The 16,839-nt window shown below is 47.7% G+C and overlaps 1 protein-coding gene across 1 annotated transcript in view; it reads right to left on the bottom strand.

Annotated features, from left to right (window-relative positions):
- Window positions 1-521: 521 nt before the first annotated feature.
- Window positions 522-16,839, bottom strand: part of LOC138481293 (thread biopolymer filament subunit gamma-like) — a 42,906-nt gene continuing 26,588 nt past the window's right edge. The window contains exons 8-10 of the mRNA XM_069613362.1: window positions 15,819-15,854; window positions 11,091-11,126; window positions 522-775 (exon numbers count right to left, since the gene is read on the bottom strand). Of these exons, the coding sequence (XP_069469463.1) occupies window positions 759-775; window positions 11,091-11,126; window positions 15,819-15,854 (89 nt within the window). The 3' untranslated portion in view covers window positions 522-758. The remainder of the gene's footprint in view (window positions 776-11,090; window positions 11,127-15,818; window positions 15,855-16,839) is intronic.

Raw genomic sequence — 16,839 nt, 5'->3', positions numbered from 1 at the left:
TGGAGGACCAAAATCCCTGCATCCTAACAAATGCTGAGGTATGGGTATCCTACCCAGAAGAACCAGTAAGGAAAGAGGCGAAGCTGCAGGGCTTGCCTCGGTAGGAGTTGCAGGGCGACCGCATCCCAGGAGACTAGGCTACCTTGGCCTTGTCAGATGATACCAGGGGCAAGACAAGGAAGTGTGCTGAGGCTGTGAGTAAACTGAAGGACACATTTCTGGGTGTGAATGACATATGCGCTGATTTCATTTAGTGACTGGATATTGGACTAAGGACATTAGGTCTTTTTAGGGTAGGCCTTCAATGGACGCATTGCTCTTTCCTCCTACTCTTGTCTTAGAGTTTAATTTTAAGTTGGTTCCCTTTCCAGTAGGCTTTACACTAATCCCTTCACCTTGAGAGACAAAATAAAGGCGTTGCAACATCTGCACTTGTTGTGTGTTCTGGGTGATCCACCCCATGGCATCATATGTTTCTATTCTTTGAAGATTGTAAAGGGTTTGTACATTTGACACCAGTCTTGCAGATTCACAATTCTCTTTTATTTATGCAGGAAGAGAAACACCTGTTAGTGTGCAATTGAAAATGAAAGTCAGAGTCCCATTACATTTTACAACAGAAAGGTGCATTGTGCAACAGTCAAAAAGAATGATCACAAAATGGTGGGTTGTTCCCATGCGCCGCTGCTGCGGGTATCCAGCGGTGTCATGCGGCGTCACGCCGTCACGTCCCAGGAAAAGATGGTACGGAAGCAGACTTAAAAGTCTAAAGATGCTAAACAAGAAACATGGAATTCAGTGTAAGTTGAAACATAGAAGTGGTTCTTTGAGGCACTGACATTTGTAGAGGCAAATAGACCAAATCACTATAAGAATTCACTTTAAAAAAGTAACACCTCAAAATCAAATACTCCCAAGATAATATGCTCAAAACAAAAAGTCAGGTGAAAATTAGAGAAAACACAAAAGTTTGAATTTGAAAATGCAGAACAAACAAAAAAGTTGAATTTTAAAATAGACATCCACGGGCAGCATAAGGGGCAAACGTGGGGATGCAGCCAGGAACAGTCATTCTGCATGGGGCTTAGGTGATAGGTAACGTGGGGATGCAGCCAGGAACAGTAAGTCTGCATGGGGCTTAGGTGATAGGTAATTTGGGGATGCAGCCAGGAACAGTAAGTCTGCATGGGGCTTAGGTGATAGGTAATGTGGGGATGCAGCCAGGAACAGTAAGTCTGCATGGGGCTTAGGTGATAGGTAATGTGGGGATGCAGCCAGGAACAGTCATTCTGCATGGGGGTTAGGTGATAGGTAACGTGGGGATGCAGCCAGGAACAGTCATTCTGCATGGGGGTTAGGTGATAGGTAACGTGGGGATGCAGCCAGGAACAGTAAGTCTGCATGGGGGTTAGGTGATAGGTAACGTGGGGATGCAGCCAGGAACAGTAATTCTGCATGGGGTTAGGTGATAGGTAATGTGGGGATGCAGCCAGGAACAGTAATTCTGCATGGGGGTTAGGTGATAGGTAATGTGGGGATGCAGCCAGGAACAGTAAGTCTGCATGGGGCTTAGGTGATAAGTAATGTGGGGATGCAGCCAGGAACAGTAATTCTGCATGGGGTTAGGTGATAGGTAATGTGGGGATGCAGCCAGGAACAGTCATTCTGCATGGGGGTTAGGTGATAGGTAACGTGGGGATGCAGCCAGGAACAGTAAGTCTGCATGGGGCTTAGGTGATAGGTAACGTGGGGATGCAGCCAGGAACAGTAAGTCTGCATGGGGCTTAGGTGATAGGTAACGTGGGGATGCAGCCAGGAACAGTAAGTCTGCATGGGGCTTAGGTGATAGGTAATGTGGGGATGCAGCCAGGAACAGTAAGTCTGCATGGGGCTTAGGTGATAGGTAATGTGGGGATGCAGCCAGGAACAGTAAGTCTGCATGGGGCTTAGGTGATAGGTAATGTGGGGATGCAGCCAGGAACAGTAAGTCTGCATGGGGCTTAGGTGATAGGTAATGTGGGGATGCAGCCAGGATCAGTAAGTCTGCATGGGGCTTAGGTGATAGGTAATGTGGGGATGCAGCCAGGATCAGTAAGTCTGCATGGGGCTTAGGTGATAGGTAATGTGGGGATGCAGCCAGGAACAGTAAGTCTGCATGGGGCTTAGGTGATAGGTAATGTGGGGATGCAGCCAGGAACAGTAAGTCTGCATGGGGGTTAGGTGATAGGTAACGTGGGGATGCAGCCAGGAACAGTAAGTCTGCATGGGGCTTAGGTGATAGGTAACGTGGGGATGCACCCAGGAACAGTAATTCTGCATGGGGGTTAGGTGATAGGTAACGTGGGGATGCAGCCAGGAACAGTAAGTCTGCATGGGGCTTAGGTGATAGGTAACGTGGGGATGCAGCCTGGAACAGTAAGTCTGCATGGGGCTTAGGTGATAGGTAACGTGGGGATGCACCCTGGAACAGTAATTCTGCATGGGGCTTAGGTGATAGGTAATGTGGGGATGCACCCTGGAACAGTAATTCTGCATGTGGGTTAGGTGATAGGTAACGTGGGGATGCAGCCAGGAACAGTCAGTCTGCATGGGGCTTAGGTGATAGGTAACGTGGGGTTGCAGCCAGGAACAGTAATTCTGCATGGGGGTTAGGTGATAGGTAACGTGGGGATGCAGCCAGGAACAGTAAGTCTGCATGGGGCTTAGGTGATAGGTAACGTGGGGATGCACCCAGGAACAGTAATTCTGCATTGGGGTTAGGTGATAGGTAACGTGGGGATGCAGCCAGGAACAGTAAGTCTGCATGGGGGTTAGGTGATAGGTAACGTGGGGATGCAGCCAGGAACAGTAAGTCTGCATGGGGCTTAGGTGATAGGTAACGTGGGGATGCACCCAGGAACAGTAATTCTGCATGGGGGTTAGGTGATAGGTAATGTGGGGATGCAGCCAGGAACAATAATTCTGCATGGGGGTTAGGTGATAGGTAACGTGGGGATGCAGCCAGGAACAGTCATTCTGCATGGGGGTTAGGTGATAGGTAACGTGGGGATGCAGCCAGGAACAGTCATTCTGCATGGGGGTTAGGTGATAGGTAACGTGGGGATGCAGCCAGGAACAGTCATTCTGCATGGGGGTTAGGTGATAGGTAACGTGGGGATGCAGACAGGAGCAGTCATTCTATATGCGGGTTAGGTGATAGGTAACGTGGGGATGCAGCCAGGAACAGCAATTCTGCATGGGGGTTAGGTGATAGGTAACGTGGGGGTTAGGTGATAGGTAACGTGGGGATGCAGCCAGGAACAGCAATTCTGCATGGGGGTTAGGTGATAGGTAATGTGGGGATGCAGCCAGGAACAGTCATTCTGCATGGGGGTTAGGTGATAGGTAACGTGGGGATGCAGCCAGGAGCAGTCGTTCTGCATGGGGGTTAGGTGATAGGTAACGTGGGGATGCAGCCAGGAACAGTAAGTCTGCATGGGGGTTAGGTGATAGGTAACGTGGGGATGCAGCCAGGAACAGTAATTCTGCATGGGGGTAAGGTGATAGGTAACGTGGGGATGCAGCCAGGAACAGTAATTCTGCATGGGGGTTAGGTGATAGGTAACGTGGGGATGCAGCCAGGAACAGTAAGTCTGCATGGGGGTTAGGTGATAGGTAACGTGGGGATGCAGCCAAGAACAGTCATTCTGCATGGGGGTTAGGTGATAGGTAACGTGGGGATGCAGCCAGGAGCAGTCATTCTGCATGGGGGTTAGGTGATAGGTAACGTGGGGGTGCAGCCAGGAAAAGCAATTCTGCATGGGGGTTAGGTGATAGGTAACGTGGGGATGCAGCCAGGAACAGTCATTCTGCATGGGGGTTAGGTGATAGGTAACGTGGGGATGCAGCCAGGAACAGTAATTCTGCATGGGGGCTAGGTGATAGGTAACGCGGGGATGCAGCCAGGAACAGTCATTCTGCATGGGGGTTAGGTGATAGGTAACGTGGGGATGCAGCCAGGAGCAGTCATTCTGCATGGGGGTTAGGTGATAGGTAACGTGGGGGTGCAGCCAGGAAAAGCAATTCTGCATGGGGGTTAGGTGATAGGTAACGTGGGGATGCAGCCAGGAACAGTCATTCTGCATGGGGGTTAGGTGATAGGTAACGTGGGGATGCAGCCAGGAACAGTCATTCTGCATGGGAGTTAGGTGATAGGTAACGTGGGGATGCAGCCAGGAACAGTCATTCTGCATGGGGGTTAGGTGATAGGTAACGTGGGGATGCAGCCAGGAACAGTCATTCTGCATGGGGGTTAGGTGATAGGTAACGTGGGGATGCAGCCAGGAACAGTCATTCTGCATGGGGGTTAGGTGATAGGTAACGTGGGGATGCAGCCAGGAACAGTAAGTCTGCATGGGGGTTAGGTGATAGGTAACGTGGGGATGCAGCCAGGAACAGTCATTCTGCATGGGGGTTAGATGATAGCTAACGTGGGGATGCAGCCAGGAACAGTAAGTCTGCATGGGGCTTAGGTGATAGGTAACGTGGGGATGCAGCCAGGAACAGCAATTCTGCATGGGGGTTAGGTGATAGGTAACGTGGGGATGCAGCCAGGAACAGTCATTCTGCATGGGGGTTAGGTGATAGGTAACGTGGGGATGCAGCCAGGAGCAGTCATTCTGCATGGGGGCTAGGTGATAGGTAATGTGGGGAATTCTGCATGGGGGTTAGGTGATAGGTAATGTGGGGATGCAGCCAGGAACAGTCATTCTGCATGGGGGTTAGGTGATAGGTAACGTGGGGATGCAGCCAGGAACAGTCATTCTGCATGGGGGTTAGGTGATAGGTAACGTGGGGATGCAGCCAGGAACAGTAAGTCTGCATGGGGGTTAGGTGATAGGTAATGTGGGGATGCAGCCAGGAACAGTCATTCTGCATGGGGGTTAGGTGATAGGTAACGTGGGGATGCAGCCAGGAACAGTCATTCTGCATGGGGGTTAGGTGATAGGTAACGTGGGGATGCAGCCAGGAGCAGTCATTCTGCATGGGGGTTAGGTGATAGGTAACGTGGGGATGCAGCCAGGAACAGTCATTCTGCATGGGGGTTAGGTGATAGGTAATGTGGGGAATTCTGCATGGGGGTTAGGTGATAGGTAATGTGGGGAATTCTGCATGGGGGTTAGGTGATAGGTAATGTGGGGATGCAGCCAGGAACAGTCATTCTGCATGGGGGTTAGGTGATAGGTAATGTGGGGATGCAGCCAGGAACAGTCATTCTGCATGGGGGTTAGGTGATAGGTAACGTGGGGATGCAGCCAGGAACAGTCATTCTGCATGGGGGTTAGGTGATAGGTAACGTGGGGATGCAGCCAGGAGCAGTCATTCTGCATGGGGGTTAGGTGATAGGTAACGTGGGGATGCAGCCAGGAGCAGTCATTCTGCATGGGGATTAGGTGATAGGTAATGTGGGGAATTCTGCATGGGGGTTAGGTGATAGGTAATGTGGGGATGCAGCCAGGAACAGTCATTCTGCATGGTGGTTAGGTGATAGGTAATGTGGGGATGCAGCCAGGAACAGTCATTCTGCATGGGGGTTAGGTGATAGGTAACGTGGGGATGCAGCCAGGAACAGTCATTCTGCATGGGGGTTAGGTGATAGGTAACGTGGGGATGCAACCAGGAGCAAGCATTCTGCATGGGGGTTAGGTGATAGGTAACGTGGGGATGCAGCCAGGAACAGTAATTCTGCATGGGGGTTAGGTGATAGGTAAAGTGGGGATGCAGCCAGGAACAGCAATTCTGCATGGGGGTTAGGTGATAGGTAACGTGGGGATGCAGCCAGGAACAGTCATTCTGCATGGGGGTTAGGTGATAGGTAACGTGGGGATGCAGCCAGGAGCAGTCATTCTGCATGGGGGCTAGGTGATAGGTAATGTGGGGAATTCTGCTTGGGGGTTAGGTGATAGGTAATGTGGGGATGCAGCCAGGAACAGTCATTCTGCATGGGGGTTAGGTGATAGGTAACGTGGGGATGCAGCCAGGAACAGTCATTCTGCATGGGGGTTAGGTGATAGGTAACGTGGGGATGCAGCCAGGAACAGTAAGTCTGCATGGGGGTTAGGTGATAGGTAATGTGGGGATGCAGCCAGGAACAGTCATTCTGCATGGGGGTTAGGTGATAGGTAACGTGGGGATGCAGCCAGGAACAGTCATTCTGCATGGGGGTTAGGTGATAGGTAACGTGGGGATGCAGCCAGGAGCAGTCATTCTGCATGGGGGTTAGGTGATAGGTAACGTGGGGATGCAGCCAGGAACAGTCATTCTGCATGGGGGTTAGGTGATAGGTAATGTGGGGAATTCTGCATGGGGGTTAGGTGATAGGTAATGTGGGGAATTCTGCATGGGGGTTAGGTGATAGGTAATGTGGGGATGCAGCCAGGAACAGTCATTCTGCATGGGGGTTAGGTGATAGGTAATGTGGGGATGCAGCCAGGAACAGTCATTCTGCATGGGGGTTAGGTGATAGGTAACGTGGGGATGCAGCCAGGAACAGTCATTCTGCATGGGGGTTAGGTGATAGGTAACGTGGGGATGCAGCCAGGAGCAGTCATTCTGCATGGGGGTTAGGTGATAGGTAACGTGGGGATGCAGCCAGGAGCAGTCATTCTGCATGGGGATTAGGTGATAGGTAACGTGGGGAATTCTGCATGGGGGTTAGGTGATAGGTAATGTGGGGATGCAGCCAGGAACAGTCATTCTGCATGGTGGTTAGGTGATAGGTAATGTGGGGATGCAGCCAGGAACAGTCATTCTGCATGGGGGTTAGGTGATAGGTAACATGAGGATGCAGTCAGGAACAGTCATTCTGCATGGGGGTTAGGTGATAGGTAACGTGGGGATGCAACCAGGAGCAGTCATTCTGCATGGGGGTTAGGTGATAGGTAATGTGGGGATGCAGCCAGGAGCAGTCATTCTGCATGGGAGTTAGGTGATAGGTAACGTGGGGATGCAGCCAGGAACAGTCATTCTGCATGGGGGTTAGGTGATAGGTAATGTGGGGAATTCTGCATGGGGGTTAGGTGATAGGTAATGTGGGGATGCAGCCAGGAACAGTCATTCTGCATGGGGGTTAGGTGATAGGTAACGTGGGGATGCAGCCAGGAGCAGTCATTCTGCATGGGGCTTAGGTGATAGGTAACGTGGGGATGCAGCCAGGAGCAGTCATTCTGCATGGGGGTTAGGTGATAGGTAACGTGGGGATGCAACCAGGAACAGTCATTCTGCATGGGGGTTAGGTGATAGGTAACGTGGGGATGCAGCCAGGAACAGTCATTCTGCATGAGGGTTAGGTGATAGGTAACGTGGGGATGCAGCCAGGAACAGTCATTCTGCATGGGGGTTAGGTGATAGGTAACGTGGGGATGCAGCCAGGAACAGTCATTCTGCATGGGGGTTAGGTGATAGGTAACGTGGGGATGCAGCCAGGAGCAGTCATTCTGCATGGGGGTTAGGTGATAGGTAACGTGGGGATGCAGCCAGGAACAGTCATTCTGCATGGGGGTTAGGTGATAGGTAATGTGGGGAATTCTGCATGGGGGTTAGGTGATAGGTAATGTGGGGAATTCTGCATGGGGGTTAGGTTATAGGTAATGTGGGGATGCAGCCAGGAACAGTCATTCTGCATGGGGGTTAGGTGATAGGTAATGTGGGGATGCAGCCAGGAACAGTCATTCTGCATGGGGGTTAGGTGATAGGTAACGTGGGGATGCAGCCAGGAACAGTCATTCTGCATGGGGGTTAGGTGATAGGTAACGTGGGGATGCAGCCAGGAGCAGTCATTCTGCATGGGGGTTAGGTGATAGGTAACGTGGGGATGCAGCCAGGAGCAGTCATTCTGCATGGGGATTAGGTGATAGGTAATGTGGGGAATTCTGCATGGGGGTTAGGTGATAGGTAATGTGGGGATGCAGCCAGGAACAGTCATTCTGCATGGTGGTTAGGTGATAGGTAATGTGGGGATGCAGCCAGGAACAGTCATTCTGCATGGGGGTTAGGTGATAGGTAACGTGGGGATGCAACCAGGAGCAGTCATTCTGCATGGGGGTTAGGTGATAGGTAATGTGGGGATGCAGCCAGGAGCAGTCATTCTGCATGGGAGTTAGGTGATTGGTAACGTGGGGATGCAGCCAGGAACAGTCATTCTGCATGGGGGTTAGGTGATAGGTAATGTGGGGAATTCTGCATGGGGGTTAGGTGATAGGTAATGTGGGGATGCAGCCAGGAACAGTCATTCTGCATGGGGGTTAGGTGATAGGTAACGTGGGGATGCAGCCAGGAGCAGTCATTCTGCATGGGGCTTAGGTGATAGGTAACGTGGGGATGCAGCCAGGAGCAATCATTCTGCATGGGGGTTAGGTGATAGGTAACGTGGGGATGCAACCAGGAACAGTCATTCTGCATGGGGGTTAGGTGATAGGTAACGTGGGGATGCAGCCAGGAACAGTCATTCTGCATGAGGGTTAGGTGATAGGTAACGTGGGGATGCAGCCAGGAACAGTCATTCTGCATGGGGGTTAGGTGATAGGTAACGTGGGGATGCAGCCAGGAACAGTCATTCTGCATGGGGGTTAGGTGATAGGTAACGTGGGGATGCAGCCAGGAGCAGTCATTCTGTATGGGGGTTAGGTGATAGGTAATGTGGGGAATTCTGCATGGGGGTTAGGTGATGGGTAATGTGGGGATGCAGCCAGGAACAGTCATTCTGCATGGGGGTTAGGTGATAGGTAATGTGGGGATGCAGCCAGGAACAGTCATTCTGCATGGGGGTTAGGTGATAGGTAACGTGGGGATGCAGCCAGGAACAGTCATTCTGCATGGGGGTTAGGTGATAAGTAATGTGGGGTTGGAGAGGTAACCCTCTTTAGGAAATTGGCTTAAAATGTACGGAAAGTGGAGAGGGCAACAAGTTAGGGATTAACTCAACCATTGTGTGTTAAACAAAATAATGATGTCACAGTTTAATTTCGATTTCGTAAACCCTTACATTTTCCATTTCCTGGATATTTATACCTGTAAAATATAGCATGTCTATAATTTCAACCTTATTCATTCAGATTTTCACAGTCTTTCATTTTACTTTGAAGTGTTTTTGTGGAACACATTTTAGCACTTGCTGCATCATTTGTGATCGCTGCACGAGGATGATGCTCTCCAAGAGTGGCCCACATTCCCATTGCCTGCCAAGGAACAGTGAAAGCAGGCTGGGTGGACCAGATCACTGATCACTGTTGCATCATCCCCTTGGAAGAGGGGCTCCAGACATGCCAGCTTGATCCACACTCTCTCTGTGTCATTGGTCATGAGTAGCTCTTCAAGCTGCATACAGGTTTAAAATAAATCAGCGGTGACTGTTCAGGAGTGCCCGCCAAATGGGTTACTCCCCACCTGTGTAATCCTCTCTCTCCCTCTCTCTGCCGCGCGGGGGCAATGAGCTCTGCAGTCAGCTGGAGCATCACATCATGAATATTTCAGCAGGACAACTTTGATTGCATCTTAATATCGCGTGGAATCAGCCTAATGTGCCCGTTTTTGCCTGCATAATATTTCATTGGCAAGGTCAGTAACAATTGTTTCCCCTAGTTTGCTTGAATCTCAATACACAAAACTCATCTGGACTGGGGGGGAGAAGGGGGGGGGGCAAAGGTCAGTGGAGCCCTTGTACCGAGAACGAACACAGCCAAATAACCTGTTCTCTGGGAAGGTGCCCACTCAGGAGGGTCTACAACCACCTTTTAGCTCACGGCACCTTTCACAGAGATAAAATATCCATTTGCATATCAGTCTGGTCCCACCCACAAGGGCAGTCCAGCACTGAAATGCTAGGCAATTCTCCTCTGAACAAGAACACCACCAGCGACCCCAGACATGTGTTTCGTGCCTAATCAGTGAGTGAGTCTGTGCCCACACTCACAGTTTAAGAATAAAGGGGCCACAGTGTGGCCTGGTAAAAGCAAAATGTTAGGCTCGTGGGGCTATTCGCTGCATACCGCATAGTGATATGCAAAGTAAGATGTTTCTATTTTTTACTGAGATACCTCTGGATACATAGACTATACTGAAATGTTTACATTGTAAAGTGAGGTAATACATTGCATACTGAGATGTATATTCTGTATATGGTAATAATAGCATTTATGCAGCAGTCTGTTCTCTTATTGTACCCTTGTAGTGGGCAGCTGACTGAAGCTCACAAAGAAGAGATGTGCTCCATTGCTTAAATAAGCAATGGTTGGACCCATGATTCTGAGAAGACATTTCTTACATGAGCCCTTGTTCCTAAGCATAATGTTTCGATTGTTTAAAAAAATGTACATCCACCCCCAGCCCAAGTATTTTTCGAAAATGGGGGCATTAACTCTGAAAATAAATTCATTTTGGGGCCCACTTTAGTCAGCCATTTTGCTCAACTATTTTGCTAAGCTAGCACAATGCAAGCACTTATAATATGGCAGCGGATGCCACATTGTTCTTGTCTGAAAATGTTGAACAGAGCATTTGTTTAAGTGACTTCAGAGAAATGTCCCTCAATAGTCTATTAGCAATTTCCTAAGAGGAACATAACACACTCCAGGCACTGTATTGATTGTCAGCCTCTATCATTCTGTGATACCATCATAACAAGGGGGGTCCCATCAGGCAATGAAGGGAAATACATTTGGGCGTCGTGGTCCCCCAAATGGCAGAGATTGTGCTATGCGAAACTCAGTCACATTGCATGAGGATGGCCCCTAAACTAGAGTAACACAGAGTCACAGAAAAATGGACAGCTGTTTTTATAATTATTTACATGTTTGATCCCTGACACTTTCTTCGGCTCTCCTTATTGTGTTGAAGGAACCAGTAAAGAAGTCAAGTGGGGAGTGGGAGGCTGGTTTGAGGTCCTGATAGATGACGTGTACATCTTTTAACAAACCTTTGCGCCAAACTAACCATCGTTAGACAGTATGTACCATTTACCAGGACTTCTAGACCGTTTTCCTTGACCATTTGGTCAAAAATGCATTCAAAGTGTTCTTTAGAAAGATCAACATTATGGCAACCGAAGGCCTTACCTGAGCTGTCCATCTTCAACTTGAATAGACTGTCAGCTGAAAAATACAACACAAAGATTGAATGTTTTACTCCTTCTGATGGGTGATTACAGATGATGTGTAATGTTCCTACTGTGCATCCTCCGCTGATGAAAAGCTGAGCCACAGATAGTGGGAAACACCTAAAGATACACTGTACAGGGGTTTAAGGATCTGCCTTTTGGGCAATTATAAGTTTGAGCTCATCATGGAATGTAACCCTAAAAATATCTAGCCAGGAGCTCCGATTGAATAACACCAGACCGCCTAAAAGAGGTTTCCTAAATCCTAAGTCATTCCAGTGCTGACATAGGCATTCAGTGCAGTCAGATGAGATACATCTCCATGCACAGCTTGTGCAAGATCAGGAACCTGATCCTGCCAAATCCCATTCAGCAATTCAGGAAAGCGCGGCCCTCGGTAAGGAAGGTGGCATTTCCAAGGTCCATTGGCGAGGAAATCAGAGTTCCTGGATGTCTTGCACAAGATTGGGGAGTTTTAGTGGAGATTTGGGCTTCTATAAATAGCGCTGTGACTTCCTGGTTTCTTTGTGGGTTTAGCTAGGCTGTTGAAGCATCAGGGGCTGATGCCCCCCCACTTTGAACGAGGAGCAAGATCAAAGGAAGGCAAAGAGAGGGGGTTAATGGTTGTGCCTCGCTTTCCTTAGTTTTAAGGTACAGTCAATTTGCAAGTTTGACATTTTAGAGATAGTTTGCTTTCTTTGGCGGGTGCAATTTTTTACCTTCTTTCATTGAAAAATATTATTTTTCTTTTTTTTGTCAAACTTGTGCAAGCCCTTCTTCTGGGAAGAAACATGGCCCAATAACATGTTAAGCCAGAAGGTGCCCATTTTAGGGGGGTCTGCAATTATGTTTTAGCTCCCAGCAGCATCCAGATGAGAGGTATACACTTCCGGTCGCACCCACAAGGAAAGTCCAGCACCAACCTGCTTGGAAAGTATCGGCAACAACCCCACACTTGTGTTTCTGCCTTTTCTGGCAGCATTAGCGAGGAGTAGCAATGGTGCTGTAATTCTCTACAGACAGAAATGTGTCGAAAGTGTGAGGGCACCCGAACTGAGAACAACCAAGGGCTCATACCTGTTCTGTGGGATGTTTGTTTTGAGGTGCATGCAAAAATAGGAAAATGGTGTTCCATGGGAGAGCAACACTTTTCTTAAAAGCTCCATATTCTGTTGAACTAAGAATGTGGAAGTCAGGCTGAAATGCTCGCCCTTTGCATGTGCATGATTTATGGCCTGACAACACCCTGGTGATCATCATTAATTCAGGGTAGAATCTTTGAGAGGAGTCTCCTTTGCAAAGCCCTTCTTTTGCATGTGAAAAAAGCAGTTCAAATACAGCATCTGTAAGGTGTCTTCAACATTTCTGCACAAGTGGTTCCTTTAAAATCTATGCTTTTCCCTGCAGGACAACACCACTTTTCCAATTTACTGAAGGCTCAACGAGACGTTAGTAAATGCGAAAAATGGCAGACTTTTTATAAATCCTTGTAATGATACTGTTGCAGACGCTGCTCCCGCAATGAAAGATTTTATGAGCTCTAGCAGCTGGAAAACACAACAGCTCCCCTCCATTACTTCCACTCTCCGTAGAGTAGAGGTGCTGGAAACTGGATGGGAGAATGTTAGATTTCCACTCCAGTTTTTGCCACAGTTTAGAATCGGGCCCTCAGTGTGCTTCCGAGCTCTGAGATGTGGTTCAGATACACACACAAACCACACACAAACATCCCCCATTTTTTCCAAAATAGCTTTCTTTCATATGTATTGCCTATTTCGAAAAGGATTAGTTTTAAGTGGAATAAACAAAAGAGTCATTGCATATTATGATATTTACCTATTTTAAAACCTACAACCGAATCGGACCCTGAGGCTTGATTTAGAGGTCCGTATAAAAATAGAAAAGTGTTCTTCCAAGCAGAAACAACACATTTCTTAAATGCACCAAATTCTGAACAACAAAGAATGTGGCCTATGGACATGAAGGCTTTGGCTTTTGCATGGGCTTGATTGAAGGCCTGACAATGGCAGTTAACCGAAATGCAAGGCAAGCCCTGTGAAGGGATTCTCCTGGCAGATCCCTGCTTTTGCATTTTTTTTAAAAGACGTTAAAATACGACACATGTGAGGTGTCGTTGTATATTTTTTATAAAGACGTTAAAATACGACACGTGAGGTGTAGTTAAAATACACTGCACACGTTTTCCCTTAATAAGAAAGGCATTTACCAGGTGCCAAGACCACTTTTCTTATTTACAGAAAGCTCAGGGAGACATTTGTGAATTTGAAAAGTGTCAGACTTTTCAGAAATCCTCGCAGTGACACTGGTGCACAAGTTGATCCCCCAACTAAAGATGTGTGCAGCTTTTGCTGCTGCAAAGCATCCAATCCTTCCACCCACCTTGGAATGGTGGTGCTCGAAACTGGAGGGGAGAATGTCGGGTTTCCACACCAGACTACTTTTTTCACAACATCAGATCGGTCCCTCAGTGGCCTCAGCAGTACTTATAACACTTTACAATGACTAGTCCGACTCCAACTTTGTCTTATGATCGGGTTTATGACGGCGTCTTGTCAAGTGCTGCGGCCAGCAGAGACCTCTTGGTAAACCAGTACTGTAGAGTTTAATCATACTTTTGAGCTGGCTTCTTTCTTGCAAATATCCAGCTGCCCAGAGGCGTTGCTAGGGCGGGGTGAGGGGGCTATAGCCCCGGGTCCTTTGGTTGTAGCCCCGGATAGAAGCTCAGAGGTTACAACCAAAAGGACCCAACGGTTCCGACATTAGCATAGCCCCAGATCTTTTCCAGACCTAGCAACACCCCTGCAGATGCCATTTGAGAAGTTGTAGGGTCGCCCTTTTGATGCGTCACATTGATATCCCCAGCACAACATCATTCACACACGGATATCCTGCTACCAGCAGCATCTTCAGCAGGGCTGTAATGTGGCGCACAGACAGAATACAGAGTCATGGTGCACATTTGGAGGTGAAATGAAGGGTTTCAGTGGGTCCGGGGCCTCCTTCTGTGTAGTGTTTGGAGCAAGCACATTGGGCCTCATTACATGTTTGCCAGCCTGGAATTAACGTGCCAGTAATTCCGTTTACCGGCACGTTTCTGGACCACCAAACTACAAGTTTGCCAGTGTGGGGCCTGATTTACCTCCAGCCAAGAGCTGGAGGTTATTCTGGCACCCCACCGCCCAAACAAAAGCCAGTATTACCGGCACTGGTATTACACAATCCCCCCATGGAGTCCAAGGAATGGGATTAACCACCCTTGCCGGCACTTGGAATCTGCTGGTAATTCCAGCAGACCAAGGGCCGGTAATTATAATTCCATTTGGTAATATCCTGATGGATTTACCGGCCGGATACCACCAAACTTGTAATGAGGCTAATTGTCTATATTAGCATAGGTTCACTTGCAGAATGAACCCACCCCTCTATTTAATCATCCTGCGCCAATCCTGAGTGCTGCTTTTGCACTTGCGGGCAGTACTTTCTTCTGTTAATAATGGAACAATAAGCCCCAGACTACACTTGGCGCTCCATGTGTGTGCTTTGAGCCACATGCAGTCCATCTGTCTGTTAATCCAGCCCCATTATGTGTTACCTCGTGCACTTGATGAAGAGGCTTACCTGGCTTCGTGTATGATTAGCCATTAATCAAAAAAATTAATCAGAAGCACCAGTCTCTATTGACAGACATCTAGGCCAGCACCCAGGAATTCTAACCTGCCAAAATGGACAACACAGCCCATCCTTGGTTTATGGGTTAGTGCCATATCACCCACAAACCAAAGATGGGCAAAGATCTGAATTGTTGGAGTAACGTCTTGGTGTAGTCTTCTCAAACTTTGTTCCGGTCTTCACCCAGGTGTTGTCCCTGCTGCTACCTCCTCCCTTTGGGCAATGGTAATTCCCATTACATCTCCAGCTTGGAGAGAATTTAGCAGCCGGTCTGATCACGAGGACCCACCAATCACATCCCTCCCTTTCTCCGTTCCCTACACTGGCTAGTTCATCGTGCCTTGTATGGTACAGGCCCCTCTTGCATGAACTAGCTGCTCCCTTATTCTCCTCCTTTAGACTTGTTGCCCATCTTCTCTAAATATGCTGTCTCTCCTTACTTTATGTTGACAGCATGGTGGCAGTCCATCCTGGCATTAGATCAGAGACCAAGCAGACCTCCTCAAAACCTTTGCGGTCAGTTCTGGTGGCACCTAAGAATTGATGGGTTACATGTCTTTATATCGAAAATGTTATAGTGAAAGAAACATATATCGAGTATTTTATAACTTAAACCTTTATACAGAATGCATTTTGGGTGGGCAGGCCCCCCGCCAATCCCTGTTTACCACCATTAAATATTCACCCCAAACGTTTCTCCCAAATAATTAACCCTTTACCCCACCCCAAAATTCATTCTGTATAAAGGTTTTCGTTATAAAATACTCGATATATGTTTCTTTCACTATAGCATTTTCGATATAAATACTACATACCGTATAATTTGTATTAGGAAGGAGGTGAGTGGAAGAACTCTGATGAGACACTTGACAGATTACGTCTCTCACTTTTATGAGGTCTAAATTCCTACCAGATTTACCAACCATTATGTTTTGCCAATAAAGGTACATATCTGCCTTGTATAAACTTATTCATCAACACCATCCATGACTCTTACCTGAGCTGTCAGCTTTCTTCTTAAATCCACCTTCAGCTAAAGATAAAAGAGAACAACAATGCAATGCCTGAATTCTCCATATGAGTAACAATGTTTCATTGCAATCCAATACCTTGCCCCGACTGGTGTGCATCTTTTGGTGATTTACAGAGATAGGGCAAACAACATGTGATGTTTAGTGGAATATGTGAAAGGCAAACACAAACAAACATTGGAAAAAGCCAATTGAACTGGACTTACAAATGTAGAGGGCTTTGCAAAAAAACATCCCCGTCTACAGTTGCGATGTTGGTACAGTTGCTACAGTTGGCTGTGGAACTGCATACATAATGGTGGCCTTGATGGAGTGTGAGCTTTGAAATGTTTTATATACAAGGCTCCAAATCCATCATGGCTGTGTTCTATAGAATTGTGTAGTCACGCCAACAGTGGCTGGTAAAGACTTTAGCAGTAATAATAATCATCACAGAAACATAGAAAACACAGTGTGATGGATCACAAAAGGGGAATACACATCAATATACCAAAAAGCATGGAAGAAAAACAATCTCTAAAAAGCAATGATGAACAGCTTTGTTTCTGGCTTAAAGAGTTCCACTCGTGTCTACAAAATGGCTGCCACTATAACAGAGATTTCACCATGATACACTTTGTCAATCACAAAGCAGTTGGTAAACAGTAGGGCCCTACTAATATGTGTCTTGAAGAGCTGGGGAAGAAAGCTAGAGCTTTCTCTAGCCAGACCTAAAATGGGGCAGAGGATTTGCAATAGATACAGGGTGCATTCAATGAAACACAAATCAAATAAGAAAGGACCATAATCAATATGATGGTTGAGCAGGGGAACAATATTCTCAGTGCCTTTTCTGGTAGTTGTCAAAAAAGGGCTGAATAAGACATGGACAGTGTCACAGTTCAGACAGTGAAGTCTGGAAGGAGGTGTGGCATATGCCTTGGGTCATCGGTGTGCTGGGGACACACACCAGGTAGAAACTATTCTATAAAAGAACGCTCTGGGATA

The sequence above is a fragment of the Ambystoma mexicanum genome, chromosome 5p, assembly GCF_040938575.1.
Source record: "Ambystoma mexicanum isolate Mex_15411 chromosome 5p, UKY_AmexF1_1, whole genome shotgun sequence".
Lineage (NCBI taxonomy): Eukaryota > Metazoa > Chordata > Amphibia > Caudata > Ambystomatidae > Ambystoma > Ambystoma mexicanum.
This window is presented reverse-complemented; position numbering and strand designations above follow the sequence as displayed.